The 16,292-nt window shown below is 52.1% G+C and overlaps 1 protein-coding gene across 1 annotated transcript in view; it reads left to right on the top strand.

Annotated features, from left to right (window-relative positions):
* Positions 1-16,292, top strand: part of LOC126644040 (protein CEPU-1-like) — a 196,110-nt gene that overhangs the window by 171,971 nt on the left and 7,847 nt on the right. The window contains 2 exon segments of the mRNA XM_050322916.1: positions 15,939-16,001; positions 16,004-16,072. Coding sequence (XP_050178873.1) covers positions 15,939-16,001; positions 16,004-16,072 — 132 coding nt within the window.

Here is a 16,292-nt window from a genome sequence, read left to right on the forward strand (position 1 = left end):
AGGATTTACACCCAGAGCAGCCCGGCTCCCTGGGGACTGATCTCACTGGAGACCCTTTTCCAGCCACTCCAGGCTCCCCTGGCTGTTCCCTCTCTGCTCTGAGGAATATGTGTTTAGTGGCTTGGGCTGGTGAACTCTGAATTTTCCTGTCTGCAGTTGTTGCTGTGTTCTGGGAGGCGATTTTTGAGGCTCTGTTTGGTTTGGGGGCTGGAGGAGTTCCTGCAGCTGGGCTGAGGAGAGCATTTTCATGGCATAACTCAAGAGCTGAGTGAACCTGAGCAAGAGAGTTTTCTGCTAGTGAGTCACACGAATGGTGTTCCTATAAGTGCTTCCATCACCAATCAGAGCCTTGCACAGTGCCTGGCCCTACCTGTGCCCATCTCCTGCCACGAGCAAAAGCAGGATGCTGGCTCTGGAGAAGGGGTATTTTTGAACCCATGACCAGTCCAACCAGTGTGTGGTACAGCCTGTCTTCTGTCCCTCTGCCTCACCCCCTCTGTCCTATTTTATTTCTTCTCCCAGTAATGCTGTACTAACCCACAGCAACTCCCGTTAATGCAGCTGAACAGGTTGAGGTGGAAAAAGAAGAGGAGCTGGTGGAGTCTCAGCTTCTTTTGCCTCTCCAGAGGAGGCTTACCTGCTTTGAGGCCCTGTCCTGGGCTTGGATGCTCTAACTGGCAGCACAAGTGTCAGTGGAGCTGCCAGGCACTGAGGCTTCAAAACACAGCTCGCTAAAACCATATGGGGATGCCAAGCTCTGGCATGGGATGGGGCTGCTCCATCCCTTCTTGGCACCTCTGTCAGGCCAAGACTATTGAGATGGCAATCAAGAGAGGCATCCTCAGCAGGGTGGAGAGAGGGAGAGAAGAAGGATGTGGATAACCATGGTCTGGATGTAACACCCAGCAGGAAGGCAGCAGCATCTTTCCAGAGGAGGTGCAAGTTGTGGAGAGGACTTGGATTCAGGGGTCTGAATGGCCCCTGTTCGTGTGTGTGCCCATGAACCTCCACTTTGCACCCTTAGGTGCTGAGCATCTCTGTGTTTCCAAGGCTTTGGATCTGTTATAGCCCCGCAGTGCCGATGCCGCCCGTAAACTGCAGCGAGGTCTTCTAGTTACTAGCCTGGTTTTGGTCACTCAGGTGTTTCCATAGTTACTGGGCTTTTTATTTATTTTTGGGGGTAACTCTGATGTTGTCATGGCGATTGTCATGTTGTCAGGCCAGTTTTCTTTTCATGGTGGATGCAGGCTGGGATTTCTTGGCATCCCGGGCTGCCAGGCTCGGGGGTGACGCCAAAGCCCTGGCAGAGCGAGTGGCTCCACGTTGAGCTATCCAGGGGATATTTATCTGTGCTGCAGACACGAGACTCGTCATGCCTCCCATTTAGCTCAGGAAACGTGCCAAGGAATTGAAGTGAGGGATCTTCCAGGAGGGATGAAGGCTCGGCAGCCTCTGTCCCAGGAAGAGCAGGCATGGCTCAGCAGTAATGAGGGGGAGGGCTCTGTGGGCAGGCAAAGTGTGGTTATCCTGCCATGCCAGGGCCAGGGGCACAAAGAAAGGGTGTAAAACTAGGTGTGGGCACGTGGATCCCTCCACTGGCTCATCCGCCTGGCCACACGCAGACATCCTGAGCCAGAGGCTGCATCCAAGTCGTCATCCTTAACAACCCTTGATGGACTTTTCTGCCACGGCTTTGTCTAATTGCTTTTTGATTATTGCTGTAGTATGATGGATTCTGGTGTGAGGCTTAAGACAGCGGCTGCCAGGGTAGGAAAACATTATGGTTTGGCTTGATGGTGTATTTACTTGTGAGAGGTTTGATGGAGAGGTCTGTGTAGCAGGAATCCCTCATTAATCTCAGGATTAGGCTGGGTGCTGAAAGCTGGATCCTGTGTGTGGAGTCGGAGTCCTGGGCTGAGTCTGAGCTGTCATTTGTGGGGCAGGTGACACCTTGTTGCTCCAAGGCAGAGACAGGGGAGATCCTCAGAGGATCCCGACTTTGCCACATCCCAGATATCCCCTGATCAGTCAGTTTAACCTCTGTGGCTTCCCTGGAAGAGGTACAATGGCAGTCCCTTGTCTCGTGGAACCAAGGGGAGGATAAATACATTCCAGACGTGAGGCACTCGGACACAGCAGTAATCACAGCTCGTATATGCACTTAAGATAGATGAGACATGGTGGCCTGATGTGGCAGAGGTCTCATGAGATCATCTGTCTATACATCAGCAGCAAACCAGCAGAGGGACTCTGGGAGAAGTCGGGTATATTTGGATATATTGATTCTTTCTGGCTCTTGGCGCGGCTTGAAACAAGAGGACAAGCAACTGCAAAAAATATCCAGCTGGAAGACTTGCTTGTCCCTGGGAAGGGAGCACGTCCTCCCATCTCAGAGGTTTGTCCATTAAGCACTTTGCTTGCTATCTTCATCTTTCCAGGATCCTCCCAGGAGAGAAGGCATATGGGATATTTGTAGGCTGGACATCAGATCTGGAGCCTGGCTCCAGAGAGAAGGGGAAACCACCTGGGGAGGGAAATCTCCATCTGCTTCTGTGCTGCCTTGTCCCACACTGTGATCAGTTCTGTGTCCCATGAGATCATTCCCTTTAACCCTGCCTCAAGTCACCTAATTAACTGAAGACCAGAGAGCCGTGTTCTCTGCTGGCCCTTTTATCAGGGAAATACCTCTAGGAGGAAGCAGATGGTTTGTGTAAGGCTGCTTCTGTGTTCATCAGAGGTCTTGTGCCTCTGCACTGCCTCTTGTCTCCTTTGGAGACGTCGTGTGAGCCAACAACACAAGTGGTGTGTCAAAGAAGGGATGTGAGGTCCTGCTGCATCTGTATGATGAGCACTGAGCCTGCTCTGTGGGCTCTGCACTGGGTTGGGATGGGCTGGGTTGGGATGGCCACCATGCTGCCCCACCTCCCTTGTTGCACGTGTCCCTCCTGTCTTTTGGTGGCCAGTTGGCTCAGTAAGGGTTCAAGTGACTCACTCAGTGGCCGAGCACCTTGTCCTCCTTCCAAGAGGCACTTGCAGGCCTGGCCTCCAGCTCTATTAACTGAAGCATTTCAACCGGCTCCAATCCTGTCGGCAGCTCAAGCGTCCCCTTGTTTACTGTTGAAATAATTACTGCTTTGCCATAATATTAGCTCTGAGCCGTGACTCCATTACCATTATCGCCGGAATATTACCCATTTATTATCTCCCAGCAACCCTGGAAGATGAACACTAGGCTTCAGAGACCAATTGTTTTACAACAGACAGGATCTTGGTGTGCATTGTTTAATGAGGTAAACTACATTATAGCCGGCATTAATTTGGCTGCGGTGCACTCCACTAAATCACTGTTAACCTGTAAATCTGCCACCGGTTTTGATACTCCTTTAATCAGTGTGTGCTGGACAGATCGGCTGGGCAAAGGGTCAACAGTGGTCCAACTCTGTTTGTATCGTTGTAGGGTTATTGAAAGAGGTGAAATAAATAGGTTGAAGGGGTCATGGGGAAGCAGGACTTGGGGATGGACACTGGTTTTCTGTGTGGTTGGCGTGAAGGAGGCAACTGGGGTTGCCAGGGGTCATTTGAGAAGGTTGTGGACGTGTGCTATGACCAGAAACAAGATCCTAACAGGAGCAGGGTGAATATTTAGCCCACTGAGTGCCAGCAGCTTCCCCATCTGCTCCCATGGGAGTGGGATCTGGCCCAGCAGGAGCCAGAATCTGGTGGCATCACGTCATGGGCTCCAGGTTTTGCTTTCCCAAGGAGTGACTAAAACTCAGTATGCCATGTGGGTAGCTGCTTTTAGCATTTCCCTTTCTGATGCTTTCTTGAAGCAATGGGAGATCATGTACTTTTATGCGTATAAAAGTAATATTTTTGATTCCCCGCATGGTGGAAATGAACTCTCGGAGCTGATCTGTTCATGTATTTGGCATAACCACCTTTAAAATATGCATCTTCGTACGAAAATAACAAGACCCCTTCCAGCTACAAATGAGGCAATGTCTTTCCCTTAAGAAAAGGGGAATAAAAACCACCTTGGCTTCAGTATATTCCCTGAATGCAGCTTTGCAATGTCACATTTTCCCTCCTTGCCGGAGGCAGAGTGGAATTTCACTCATGGCACTGTGCAGAAGCAGCCAGTTGCTGCCCTACTGGGTGGGGGAGGAGAAGCAGGGAGCCCTGTCTGCACATCCAAATGTTATGTTTTGTCTTATCCCACTGGTCACTGACTACCCTTCCCACAAAGGTGAGACCCTCTGTGGTGTTGCAAACGCCTCTGCATCCCTTCTCCATCCCCAGCATCACCCCACGGGAAGATGAGAATGTGTTACTATTTCTTTGGCGTAGTGGGACAAGGCAGACAAAACCCAACATGCCACCAGTGTCAGCTTGTTGGATTTGCTGTCTCTTCCTTAGTGCTGAACACAACTCCCTCCTTCCCTGATAAATGCCTGGCTTTGTGTCACTCCCTGCCTGGGACTCTCCTTTCATTCAGCTGGCCTGGGGAAGAGCAAGGGACGGGAGCGTCTGAGATTCCAGAGATCTCCACACAAATTAAAACCTTTTATCAGCCCCTCATAGCTGTGCAAACTAATTATATTTGGGCCAAACTTTGCCAGCGACTCCCCTGAGGTATTATTATAAAAATCTGAGCTGTGGAAATGCGTCCCCATTCTGTCAACACCAGGTCGCTTCAGCTATAGAAAACTCTGCTCCGGCTCCTTTTAGCTCCCGTGATGTGCTTTGCATAAGCTGCTGCTGTTGTTTTTGGAGAGGAGAGAGCCCAACTGGGCTCTGACATGTGGCCCAGTCTGCTGAGCCAAGGGCAGGGCTGTTGAGGGGGGAATAGCACTGAAAGATTTCACAGAATCACAGACTCATCAAGGTTGGAACGGACCTTTAAGATCACCCAGTCGAGCTGTTCGCCCAGCACCACCACTGTGACCCCTGTAATATGAACAGAGACCCCCAAATATGGGGTGAAAAAGTTTCCCAAAACCACCTGGGATTCCCAATTTGTGGCTGAAAAGGGTCCATAATCCTGTGGGATTCTTTACTTGCAGAAGCCCTGCTTGCCTGCCTCATTCTGCCACTGCTCTCCTCTGGCCATCAGCGTGACTGTGAGTGCACAGATGGGGTGGCTACAAATGGGGAGGGATATTGGAGAGTGGGGATACTCAAACCCCAGCAGGCAGGTGTTGGGAAGGAGCAGCACAAGCAGAAAGCACATGAACCTGCACATGGATGGTTTTCCTAGTGCTGACACCTTGCTGAGAAGCTCTTGGTGGTGTTGGAGCTGGTTTCTATCCAAATTTTTTTTTTTTTTTTGGTTTCCTAGCATCACCATTTGCTCCATTCCCTGCCTTGTAATCTTGCTGCTGAGTTTGCATGGGGCAGGGCAACTGAGGCCAAGGACATCCCTCTTGTTCACCCACCTGCACTGTGCATAGATGGGGGCAGAACAAGGAAATGCTTGGACCCAAACTTCCCAGTGGGAAGGAGGTTTTTGCCCCCTGCCACCACTCCTGCACTGTCCTTGTGCTCCTCCTCGGGCGCAGATTGCCGGCTAATGGGGCGGAGCCAGTGCTAGCACTCTCCATTAATGGAGCAGAATATAAACAGAATAAAGCCTTCATTTCCTGGGCTGTGATTTCATTATTAATATACTTTACAGTTCACAGGTTGTTCATTTGCTTCCATGTTTTCTCAGCTGGTGTAATCTGCGGCGCGGAGTGAGAAGAGTCATAAAATTTCCATTTCCAGTTGAATGTGCGTCCAATTCGCCGTGAAATGTTTCTCTCTGTCGTGAATATTAAGCGCCCCAGGAGTTGGTAGCCATGGGATTAGGCAGGGCAGGTTGCCAGCCCCTCTCTGTGTCCCAGGGGTGCGGGAGAGAAGTGGGTGTAGAGAAGGAAAGGTGACAAGGTGACGTGTAGGGTCTGAGGGAAGGACCGTGCGGTGGAGAGAGGAAAGTGAGGATGGAGAGAAAGGGAGGAAACTGGGAGAGTGGCAGAGACTGGCTTTGGGGTGGAGGTAGTGGGCAAAGGATGCTCTAACAGAGCAGACCTGTGCTTCCACCTCCTTGTTCCCCATCCCAGGACCTTGATACTTGTCAGGGAAGATGTTGCACCAGTGTTTGCTCTGGTTTGTAGATCAGTTGTTGATACCTGTGCTCGGTCACTGCTGTGGGCTTTGGGGCTGTGCCCTTCCCCTGGCCTGAACATGGTTAGAAAGAGAGTTTCCTTGTCTCTGGTGAAGCTGAGAAATGCTGCTGTGCTTGTAAGGGCAAGGAGCTGAAACGTGCTGGTGAACTGGAGCTGCTCAGCTGCCCTGTACCAAGCTGAAGAACAGCAGTGAGCAGCCACAGAGTTGCAGGCACTGTTGCAGTCAGAGAAAAAGGGCTTTTCACATGACTTTGGGGGGAAAAAAAATTATGTTCTGCTCTTGTTACACACCCAGCATGAAATTTGTTGTGTGTTTAGTGTATGGCTTGCAGCAAAGCGAAGGGGGAATTCGGGCAGTTGGGGCAGGTGGTTGTGCCCTGTGGCTGGGCAGGTGGTGGGACCAGCAGTGGTGCCACAGCTGCAGTGCCACTGGCAGTGGGCACATCTGGCAGCACAGCTGGAGATAGTGGGGGATGTGTGCCCTTGTTACCCCCCCGCCCTTGCAATAGTGGTGCAGGATGTGGTGTCACTGCCAGGGCAATGGGACAAAAAGCCAAATTGTGGTGGTGTGCCCAGGCTGAGGGGATGATTTGGGCACTGCCCAGAACTGATGGCACTGTTTCCTTCCGACTCTTTGCTGAAATGACTTCAGCCACAGCATTCCTTACTGCAGGGGAAAAAAATGCCTCTTCCTTTCCCGTCTTCTCTCGGTCGAGTCAAGATAATAATAGTCTTTTTCTGATCCCCTGAACTTTCCCATCTGCTTGGTAAAACAATGGCAATTCTTTTTCCTCCTGGCCTCTCTCTCTGTCTTCCTCTCTTTTATTTTTATTCTCCTACAGTATAATTTAAAGCCAGAGCAGTGCCGTAGCCCGTGGGTTTTTCCCCTTCCTCTGACACGCTGCTTTTATTTAAAATGGCTTTTCCCGTGCAAAGCAATGCCTCTCGCTGCCCTCCCAGCTCCTGTAGCAGGGCTAATACCTTCACAGAGCCCTGAGGAGGGCATGATGGGCTCTAGTGAAGGGGCTCAGCCCTGTCTCTAGAACCCCTGTTCTTCTAATCACCCAGCATGATCACCTTGCAATTCCTGCTGTGACCTCCCACTCCCCATCTCCCCTCCCCAGGCTCAGGGCATCCTCACCAGCCCCCCACAGCCCCCAACCCATCCATCCCTGGCTTCTCTCAATAAGCCACAATATTGCAAGTGATCCTGCAGAAATGGAGACATCAGTGCCATAAAACACGAGGGACAGAGCAAGGCCACTGGGCTGGAAAATAGCGTGTCTGGAAAAATAAAGATGGGATAAAGATGATGGAGAGGCGACAGCGAGTCTCACCCTGCCATGATTCAGATGGCTCTGGAGGGGTGAAGTGAGGTCAGGGGGTCCCAGGGGAAAAAAGAAGGGATGGAAAATATCCCACATTTGCAGAAACTCGAGGCAGCCACGGTGCCTGGACTTTCTGTGAGCTGCCTGCAGGGACATGCGTGGAGAGGGGAAAGTTTCCCAGATCCCCATGACTTCTTGCCAGCACTGGGGATGGATTTAGCCGGCACTTGATGCTTATTTTTTTACTCTAATGCCATTATGCCACTTGCTTTCCATCCGAGGGATATTTCCCTAATGCGGCTGAAATGCAGCTTAGCTGAGGTTACAGCCATTTAACGCTCTGGATTGCAATTGCTTCTTAAGAGCTTGTCCTACAGAGAAAGCCTGGGGGTTTAAATTTCCAGCCAGAGGGACCCTCCGGTCCAGAGCCAGCAGCATTTTTCACACAAATCCAGAGGAAAGAGTTTGGCAGGGGATGGGAATGCTTTCTCCTGCAGAGCAGTGCTGGTTGCACAGAGGGGCCTGTGGTTGGGAAGGGATGGGGTGGATCCCCCCCATGGAATTTTTTCGGGTTCTTTACAAGACACCCGCAGACGTCAGGCAGGAGCAACCTCGTCTCTTGGTGCCTCTGTCCCCGCCAAGCCTTGTGCACCACAGCTTCTCCTGGAGCCAGCGAGAAAGCTGCCAGAAGTGGGATGAGCTCCAGGGAAGCCAAGTTGCGGCAGGATTTAATCGAGGAGCAGCGCTCCCGCAAACAGGATGCGTGTGTTTGTCTGAGCGATTTTCTCCGGCAGCATCTGTCACTCTCCAGCGTCTCGGCATCGTTGCAGCAAATTATTTAACCACTACCCACCGCACCCCATCTGTCAGGCAGCCCCTCCACACGGATGGGGCCCTACCTTCCCGCCTTTCCAGAGGAACTCACCGGCAAAGGCTGAGCGCCAAACAACAGGACAAATTAAATCAAAAGCACGGCTTCGGCACCCAGGGGGAAAATGCACATCAGCTTTGACTTATTGCACGGCGCACGCTTACAAGAGAGAAGCAGCGGCTTTTGTCACTGCAAGGGGCCATGAAAAATGAATTAGGGCCGCTGCTGGGAGAGGGCACGCAGGAGAATCTTTCATTCCAGCAACGCTGTCCTCTCTCACCTTGGAAGCAGCTACGGGGGGGAAAAAATCGCAGGGAGGAAGGAAAGAAAGGAGAGAGGACTTTGTGTTGGGCATCTCATTGGGAGAGAGCATGGGAGGAAGAGTGGAGGTGCTCAAGCAGGAGCCCAGAGCTGCTGGGAGGTGTTGTGTCCTCAGGAACTCTCTGGAGGGGGCTTGGCTCCGTGGGAGCCTTGGTGTTTGGCTTTCGTGTACCTTTTGGAGATGTTCCTGCAAGGAGCAGCAAAGCTGTGTGGGAAGTGGTTCTCAGCCTCTGCTGAGCATCAATCCCCCTGGTGTTACCATAAGCACCACCCTCTCACCCTCCAGGGGCTGAGGAGAAAGGTGTCCAGGTCATGCTTGTGATAACACGTGGGTGTCATTAAGAACAGCAGCCCTCTAATGAGCTCTGCACCCATCTTTGCTGTAGATCTGACACCACTTAAGCCCTTTGTGAACTGTATCCGATTTTAATTTGCTCTAACAGGGTGGCATGGGCCCTCTGGACCTTTCCCTGGGGTTTGGTGTCCCTGCCAGCACCCCAGGAGGAGGCAGGGGCCGGGAGAGGCTGAGGACAGTCGCCTCCGCCAGTTTGCCAAGCCTTGAGCTGCCTCCGAGCTCTCCCTCGCGCCGAAATAAAAGGGCTCATTCTTTATTCGACTCATTTACTCCTGAGTTAGAGCCTCGTTCAAGGGTGGTTGGTCCCCGAGTTGTTTTGTTTTGTTTCTTTAAATATTAATTTCCATAATCCATTTATTTCCCAAGGAACTACTTCTCGCAAACAAAAGGTTTAATGCTCCTCTTTTATTCCCGGTAACAAATAAGTTGTCTGAGACGTGCAAACATCCCGGCAGCAGCGAGCCGTGCGCGTGCAGCAGCAGAGAACCGCGCTTGGGGATGCGCAGGGATGGGGGGATAAGCACCCCCTGAGGGATCACGGGCGCCACAGCAGCATCTCCCTGAAGATGCTCGCCCGGAGAGGGAGGGCAGCGAGCCCGGCTGACACCAGGGAGCCCCCGCAGCCTGGGATTCCAATCCTTTGCGTGGAGGCGTCTCCAACAGGCCTTTTTGAGATGGAAGATTTGAGAGCCGAAGGCCGGGGAAGCACAATAGAAGATAGACTGCTTGTACCTCATTGTCTGGAGAATAGATGGGCTGCGGGCTCCCGGAGAATAGGAGCTGCCACTCAGGTGGCTTTAATAGAACAGGCGGCAGATAGATTTCAATAAAAGAAATGAGTATAAATATTGTTAGCGGAGAATAGAGGGAGAGTGAAAAAGATCTTGTTTAACGAGTCACAGTGGGAAACTTTCAAGGACTTTTAAGCTAAAAACTCTTCACAATGGTGCTATAATGGACGGCTCAGCAGACTTGGCTGTGCTGTGCAGGATTGGTGAGGGGACCAGGCTGGGCAGGTGTCCCCAGAAGGCCACAGGGAAGGGTGTGGCAGAGAATCACAGAATGGTTTGGGTTGGAAGTGACCTTAGGGATGATCTGGTTCCAACCCTTGCCACGGGCAGGGACATCTTCTGCTAGATGAGGTTGCTCCAAGCTCTGTCCAGCCTGGCCTTGGACACTTCCAGGGATGGGGCAGCCACAGCTGCTCTGGCCAACCTGGTGCCAGGGCCTCACTGCCCTCACAGGGAAGAATTTCTTCCCAATATCCCATCTAACCGTGACCTCTAGCAGTGTCTTTACCTTTCTTGGAGTTGATGCCAATATAGGCTCTGGGCTGTGACTGCAGGCTGAGTGACCAGGGTATGTGATGGCATCTGGAGGGCCTCTGCAAGTTGCGTGTCCCACTGACTTACTCACTGATTGCTGTATGTGCCTACCTAATAGTTACTTATTAGAGTTGTTGTATGAGATAAGAGCCCCAGGTGCGGTCTCAGGGATGCACTGAGCAAGTGTAGCAACAAATGCTGGCCCTGTTTCTGTTCTAGCTCAGAGCTGAGCAGGAAGTTGAAGAAAATGTCTTTCCTGGCAGGAAAGAGCAGAGGTCTGACTGCAGAGCCACTGGCTTTGTGATGGCTCCTGGCTGGAAGTTCTGTTTGCAGGGTGCCTGTTGAAATACCTGTGTCCTGACCCCATGGCCACAGGCAGCCAGAGATGGGACCTTCAGGAATAGTCACCTCTGCTCATGCCAGCACAATATTGGCCTGGGAGGGTCCTTTATGGCCTCCCCTCTCCCTCACAGCAGGTGCTGCCATGCACAAGGGCACGCAGCAAAGCTGGCCCCGAGAGTTTCCTCAAACCCAATTTAATAAGGAAAGCTCCTCTTAGTGACACTGGGCACAACTGGTGATGGTCTGCACCCCTGGGGTGTGAGGATGAGGAGGGACCCCAGGCTGCAGCAGCAGAGGGAGCTGCTGCCAATCTCCCACATCCCCGCGCGGTGCCAGGCAGCACCGTCCCCTGGGGCCTCGCACAACATCGGGCCACGGAAACATGCTAATTAACATGGAAAAGCATGTCAGAGCAGAGATTTCTTTCCTTGTCATCGGGAAACTTCAAAAAGAGAGAGGCTTGGCCCCGTGTAAGCACAACACAGACTCTGATGTGCTGTTGTGCCCGTTTCTGGGGTTACGGTCCCTCTTCTGAAGGCTTGTGAATGCGGAGAAGGGGGGGTTCAGAGCCCGGATATCATGTAGGTGTGCTTCCTAAAGGGATTGCTCCTGTAAGAGGGGGGCACAGATGGAAATGGGCTGGAGCCTGTGGCACAGGGGTGCCGTGTTCACAAGAGGAGAAGAGCAGCTCGCCTGGGTCAATAGGGTAATCTTAAAAAAAATCATTTTTTTAATGATTGCACTGGATGGCTTCCAGCAGGTTAATTACCCCCCATCTCTGTCCACTGGAGCGTGGCAGCATTAAGCTGGCACAGGGGAGTCTGCAAGAGGGGGTGCATGGGAGGGGAAGCTGCCCTAGCTGGGGTCATTCGCCTGATCAAACAAAAATGGGGAAGGGAGTTTTAGAGATGCCTGAAGTTTGTTCTGTACGTGTTAATTGAGCTGTCAGGAGCGGGTAATGGTGGTTAATAAGAGGTGAAGCAGATGCATCCACCTGTTTAGCTGGAGGCAGCCACAGCTCTTGTTTGCCCACCCGCCTGGGGCTGTTGTCGCGTGTGCTTTGAGAGGGATTTGGGGTGATTCCTCCCCACACCTCCTTCCCCACTCTGCTCTGACGCTGCCACACGAAGCAGAGGTGAAGTGGGTCTCAGGTGCCAACAATTCGCTCGTATTACCTTTGTGTGTTTTATTTATTTACTATAAACTGTTATAGGATGGCCATCAGCACCACATCGGGGTGACGTGTGGGATATATGGCTCTCGGGTTTAGTGCGTCACTTGGAGCCGGGAGTCTGCGCCGTGTTAATTTTTATTGCCAGAGGTAGCCATAAATTGATAGTTGAGAATTGCTGTAGGGACTGTAATTAACTAGTTACTATTTCACCTCCAAAAGGAGCAATGTTTCACGCTCCTACTTTTACTTATCTGGAATCAACTGCTGTCAACATCCGCTGAAGCCCGTATAAAGATTTATAGACCTTGGAGGTAAATATTGACTAATGGGCAGCTTGGCTTAATGTTCACCTTGAAGGACAATAAATTGTGCTATTGATTGAGGCGGGATGTCAATATCTGCATTGTTGTAAACATTTTAATAAAATTATCTCCATAAAATATTCTCTTTCTTCGGCTGGTCCTGGCTAGTGGGATTGGTGCCTGGAAAAATGCAGCAGCAGTAGGCGTAGCAGGCAGGGGAGCACTTTGGGATTGGTGGTGGGACTTTGAGAATCCAGAGACCAAACCTGCTGTGGGACTATTGTTGAGGTGTTGTGCCTTTGGGCTTAAGAAGTTGAACTGTTGCAGCCCTGGGTGTCTGGGCTGGCTCAGCTTGATCTGAGGTGCAGGGAGTTGACATGGACACATGGAAGAAGTTGAGGGAAGGTTTTTGAATGGCACCACGGGCAGCCTTCAGCCAGGAAAGCTGTGAGCGGTGTCCTAGAGACCTGAACATGGCTGCAACAGTGAGCCAAGGGACAGTGGCATGTAATTAATTTGGGAACATGTGTTTGCTTTCTGGTGAGTTATTATCTTGTCAGAGGCTCAATGGAAGCAAACGGGCAGGAGGAGTCAGAAGGGAGATGAGTCAGGGTGGGAAAATGAGGAGAAGCAAGGGAAGGAGAAAGGCATGGAGGGAGGAATATGGATGCATAATCTGCCCACACCTCATCTCATCCAAGCTGTGTGGGACCCCAGGCACAGCTTGGCTGCTTGCTGGGTCTGCCTTGGTGCCCTGTGCCAGCCCAGGATTTCACCTCCATGATTCCCCCACTGCCATGACGGCCAAGCTTCCCTTTCCCTGAGGTTTTTTATGGGGATCTGCAGAGCAAGTCCTAAATAGCCCATGGTGGTCTGTGCACAGGCTCCTGCTCGCTGAGCATGAGGATTCAGGCTCTGGTTTTCCATCTCCCGGCTCGCACTGGGTTAGTTCATCATCCTCGGCTGATGAGCAAGGATTATGCCTGTGCCTCGTCCATGGCTGTTCCATTTCTGGCCTGTATTATATTATTAGTATTAATAATAATAATGATGGGTGCTAGCTGTGCTGGTTTTTTAGCTACTGAGGAGATGAGAGAGCTCTCCATTAATTCCTGCAATATTTCAGCTCCTAATTGTGCTCAAGCAGAGACAGCCTTGGAAGTTCCCACCATCAGTTCAGGCAGAGCAGGACTGGTACCTCTGGAAGAGGTCCTGGAGCTGCAGGGCTCTGGTCCAGGCCTGCCCTGAGCATCCCCAAGCTCCAGGTGTTTCCAGGGTGCAATCCCACAGAGAAGTACCTTTATGGATCCGATTTTCCTGCAAATCCCTTTGTGCAGGAGAGCACAGAGGGGACAGAGATGGTGTCCTGGTCCAGGGCAGGTTCTCTGTGCCAGTTTTGATGGGCTGCAGCTGAAATCCCGCAGATTCCAGACCCTGAGTCCCTGAACTTTGTGCTCTGCCTCTCCATCGGCCGATTACCTTTCAAATATCTCAGACTCCAGCATGACACAGGCACAGAGGAAACCTTCATCCCCCAATTTCCTGCGCTTTTGCAGGTGTAAAACTGACCCTCAGAGTTACTTTAATGAAGTCTTTTGCTTGGGAGCGAAATGTACTCGAGCTGCTTTGCTCCCAGATCAAACTGGGGATGCATATTATGGCTCAACTGTGGCAAGAGCTAATTCCTGCCAGCTCCAGAACTCGGGAAGGGCCTTTGGTTAGTTGGGAAGCAGTGTTATCTGAGCCTTTGCACAACCCAGAGTCAGATTTGTGCACGGAGCATCTGAAGGCCACCGGCTGTGTCGTTCCTTTATCAGCAGGCAGCGCTGTGCTACAGAGAAGCTGATTCTAGGTCAGCCACAAAAGGGATTTTTTTTTCCCCCTCTCTCTCCTTTTTTTATTTTTGCAGTGCCTCAGGGCCGCTGGATGTAACGCTGTAATTTGTGTGTCTCCAAAGGATATTGATTTTGGGGTAACGCCTTCATATCTCGCCTTTCAGTTGCCCTAAGCACTGATGAGCTCAGCAGTTCGGACTGCGAGCCACTCGGGGGGTGGGAATTTCGGCACGGGGCTGAGGGCGTGGGTGGATGTCAGCAATTCATCAGTGGGAAAACTCACTTCTTCACCCCTTTCCAAAGCTCACGGGGCTGCCTCCCCATTCAGGTCAGCCTGGGGTGGTGGGATGCACACACTTGTGTGCACAGGGTCCTCGATTTGGCCTCTGTGCGAGGGAGCAGTCCCGGGATGTGCAAAGTCCCGGGAATGCTGTGCGGAGGCAGCAGCTGTGAGGTCTGGTGCAGGGAGAGAGAGGCAAGGTGGGATTTCGTCATGGCTGAGCGTATTTGCACTAGTTTGAGCTGGCAGTAGTGGCACCTGGGATTGCAGTGGTGCTCGCTGTGCTGAGCTGTGCCAGGGTGTCACAGGAATGCCATCAGGTGCTGGCTCAGGTCCCTGGTGAGCGGTGGAGTCTGACCAGGCTATTCCTGTGCCACGGGGAGAGATGCTCTGAAAGCATCAGCTGGTGGGATGCAGGCGGTGTGTGCCCTTCCAGGAGCCTCCCATGTGTTTATTTGCCTGCATTTGTTAGGAGCAAGATGCACACGGTTGACCGGCCAAGCGCAGCGAGTCGTGGCCCATCAGGTCACTCCAGTAGCCGGGTGGGAAGCGAGGGCTGGCTGAGCTCACGGCATCCCCCAGGGACCAGGGACCTGTGCTTGGCCTCTCTGCCATTGGCACTCACTCCCAGAAACAGCTGTCCAGAGCTAATTTATTTCCTAATGCTGCAGCAATGTTAATTTATAAATTACACTGGTAATTCGAGCTATTATTAATTTCAGATGGTGTAGGGCAAGCCTAATTAAAATATGACACCAATTGCCACACATATGTACCAAGGACTACCGTTTAAAATTTATAGGAATATTAAGTGTGACACTGGGCTCAGAGATGCTCCGTGCAGTCATTACACCATCCCAGCTGTGGGAGATCTGGTGGCGAGATGTAAACAAAAGGAAGGGAGAAGTTGTTCCTGTTAGGGGTTGCAAAAAGTTGCTTGTGCCGTTCGTTTGGGGGACCAGGGGATCTTGTGCCCCAGCACCAGTGTCTGGACAGCTGAGTGCTGTGGGTTTCCAGGAGAGTGTCCAAACAAAGAGGGCTCCTGTAAGGAATGGGGGCTGAATGATGCCACACTGAAGGAAATGCCACTGATTGCACCTTTCTGGCTTTGAGTGAAACCTGGAGCTGCACTGCTGGCTGGGTGGGGAAGAGGGGGACAAGTGCAGCTCTGACACAAATGAGCCTGGAGTAGCACAGGGATGAAGCATTGCAGGTGAAGGGAGATGTTGGCACCACAACTAATGGGAGTAAACTTCCTGTGGAAATTAGAGAGGGGTGTCTGTGTAAAGCTGGGTGAGCCTGGTGGTGCCTCCCCAGCAGGAGGGATGTGCAGATGCCAAGGAGAGGTGATCCCGGATTGTTCTAGCAGGGTGTAGGTTCAGCAAGGACCACTCTGCCCACATTATGGACATTATCTCCAGCAAATGACACTACTGGCAGTGCCAGGTCCACCACAAAGGACCAGTGCCTGCAGACACCATTCTGGCCAGGATTTTCTTGGGATGGAGGGGCACAGGCACATGGGTTTGCCAGGCTGGGCCCTGCAGGATTGATGTCCTAGTGCAGAGTGACACAGTCACGGATGGTGACCAGGTTTGCCGTGCCTCCCTCATCACTCACACCCCTGTCTGTGCCCTGCAGCCGTGGGCTTCATCAGCGAGGACGAGTACCTGGAGATCACGGGCATCACGCGGGAGCAGTCGGGGAGTACGAGTGCAGCGCCTCCAACGACGTCTCAGCGCCCGTCGTCCAGCGAGTCAAAGTCACCGTCAACTGTGAGCACTGGGGGGCCAGCAGGGGACAGGGGTGGGGCTGGAGTGTGTCACTGTGCTGCCCCACGAGGGAATGGCACCTGGAAGTGAGGCACACGCAGGCTTCGGGCCCCAGAGCGAGACGGGCGGCAGCAGTTTTTTTCTGAGCAGGTGGTGTTTTGCCCTATTTTCCCCTTCTTTTCAAGCTCCATTTTTTTCCACCACCTCCTCCTCAGCTGTCTCC

The sequence above is a fragment of the Myiozetetes cayanensis genome, unplaced genomic scaffold (genome assembly GCF_022539395.1).
Source record: "Myiozetetes cayanensis isolate MyiCay16 unplaced genomic scaffold, myiCay2020 scf29, whole genome shotgun sequence".
In the NCBI taxonomy this organism is placed as follows: Eukaryota; Metazoa; Chordata; class Aves; order Passeriformes; family Tyrannidae; genus Myiozetetes; species Myiozetetes cayanensis.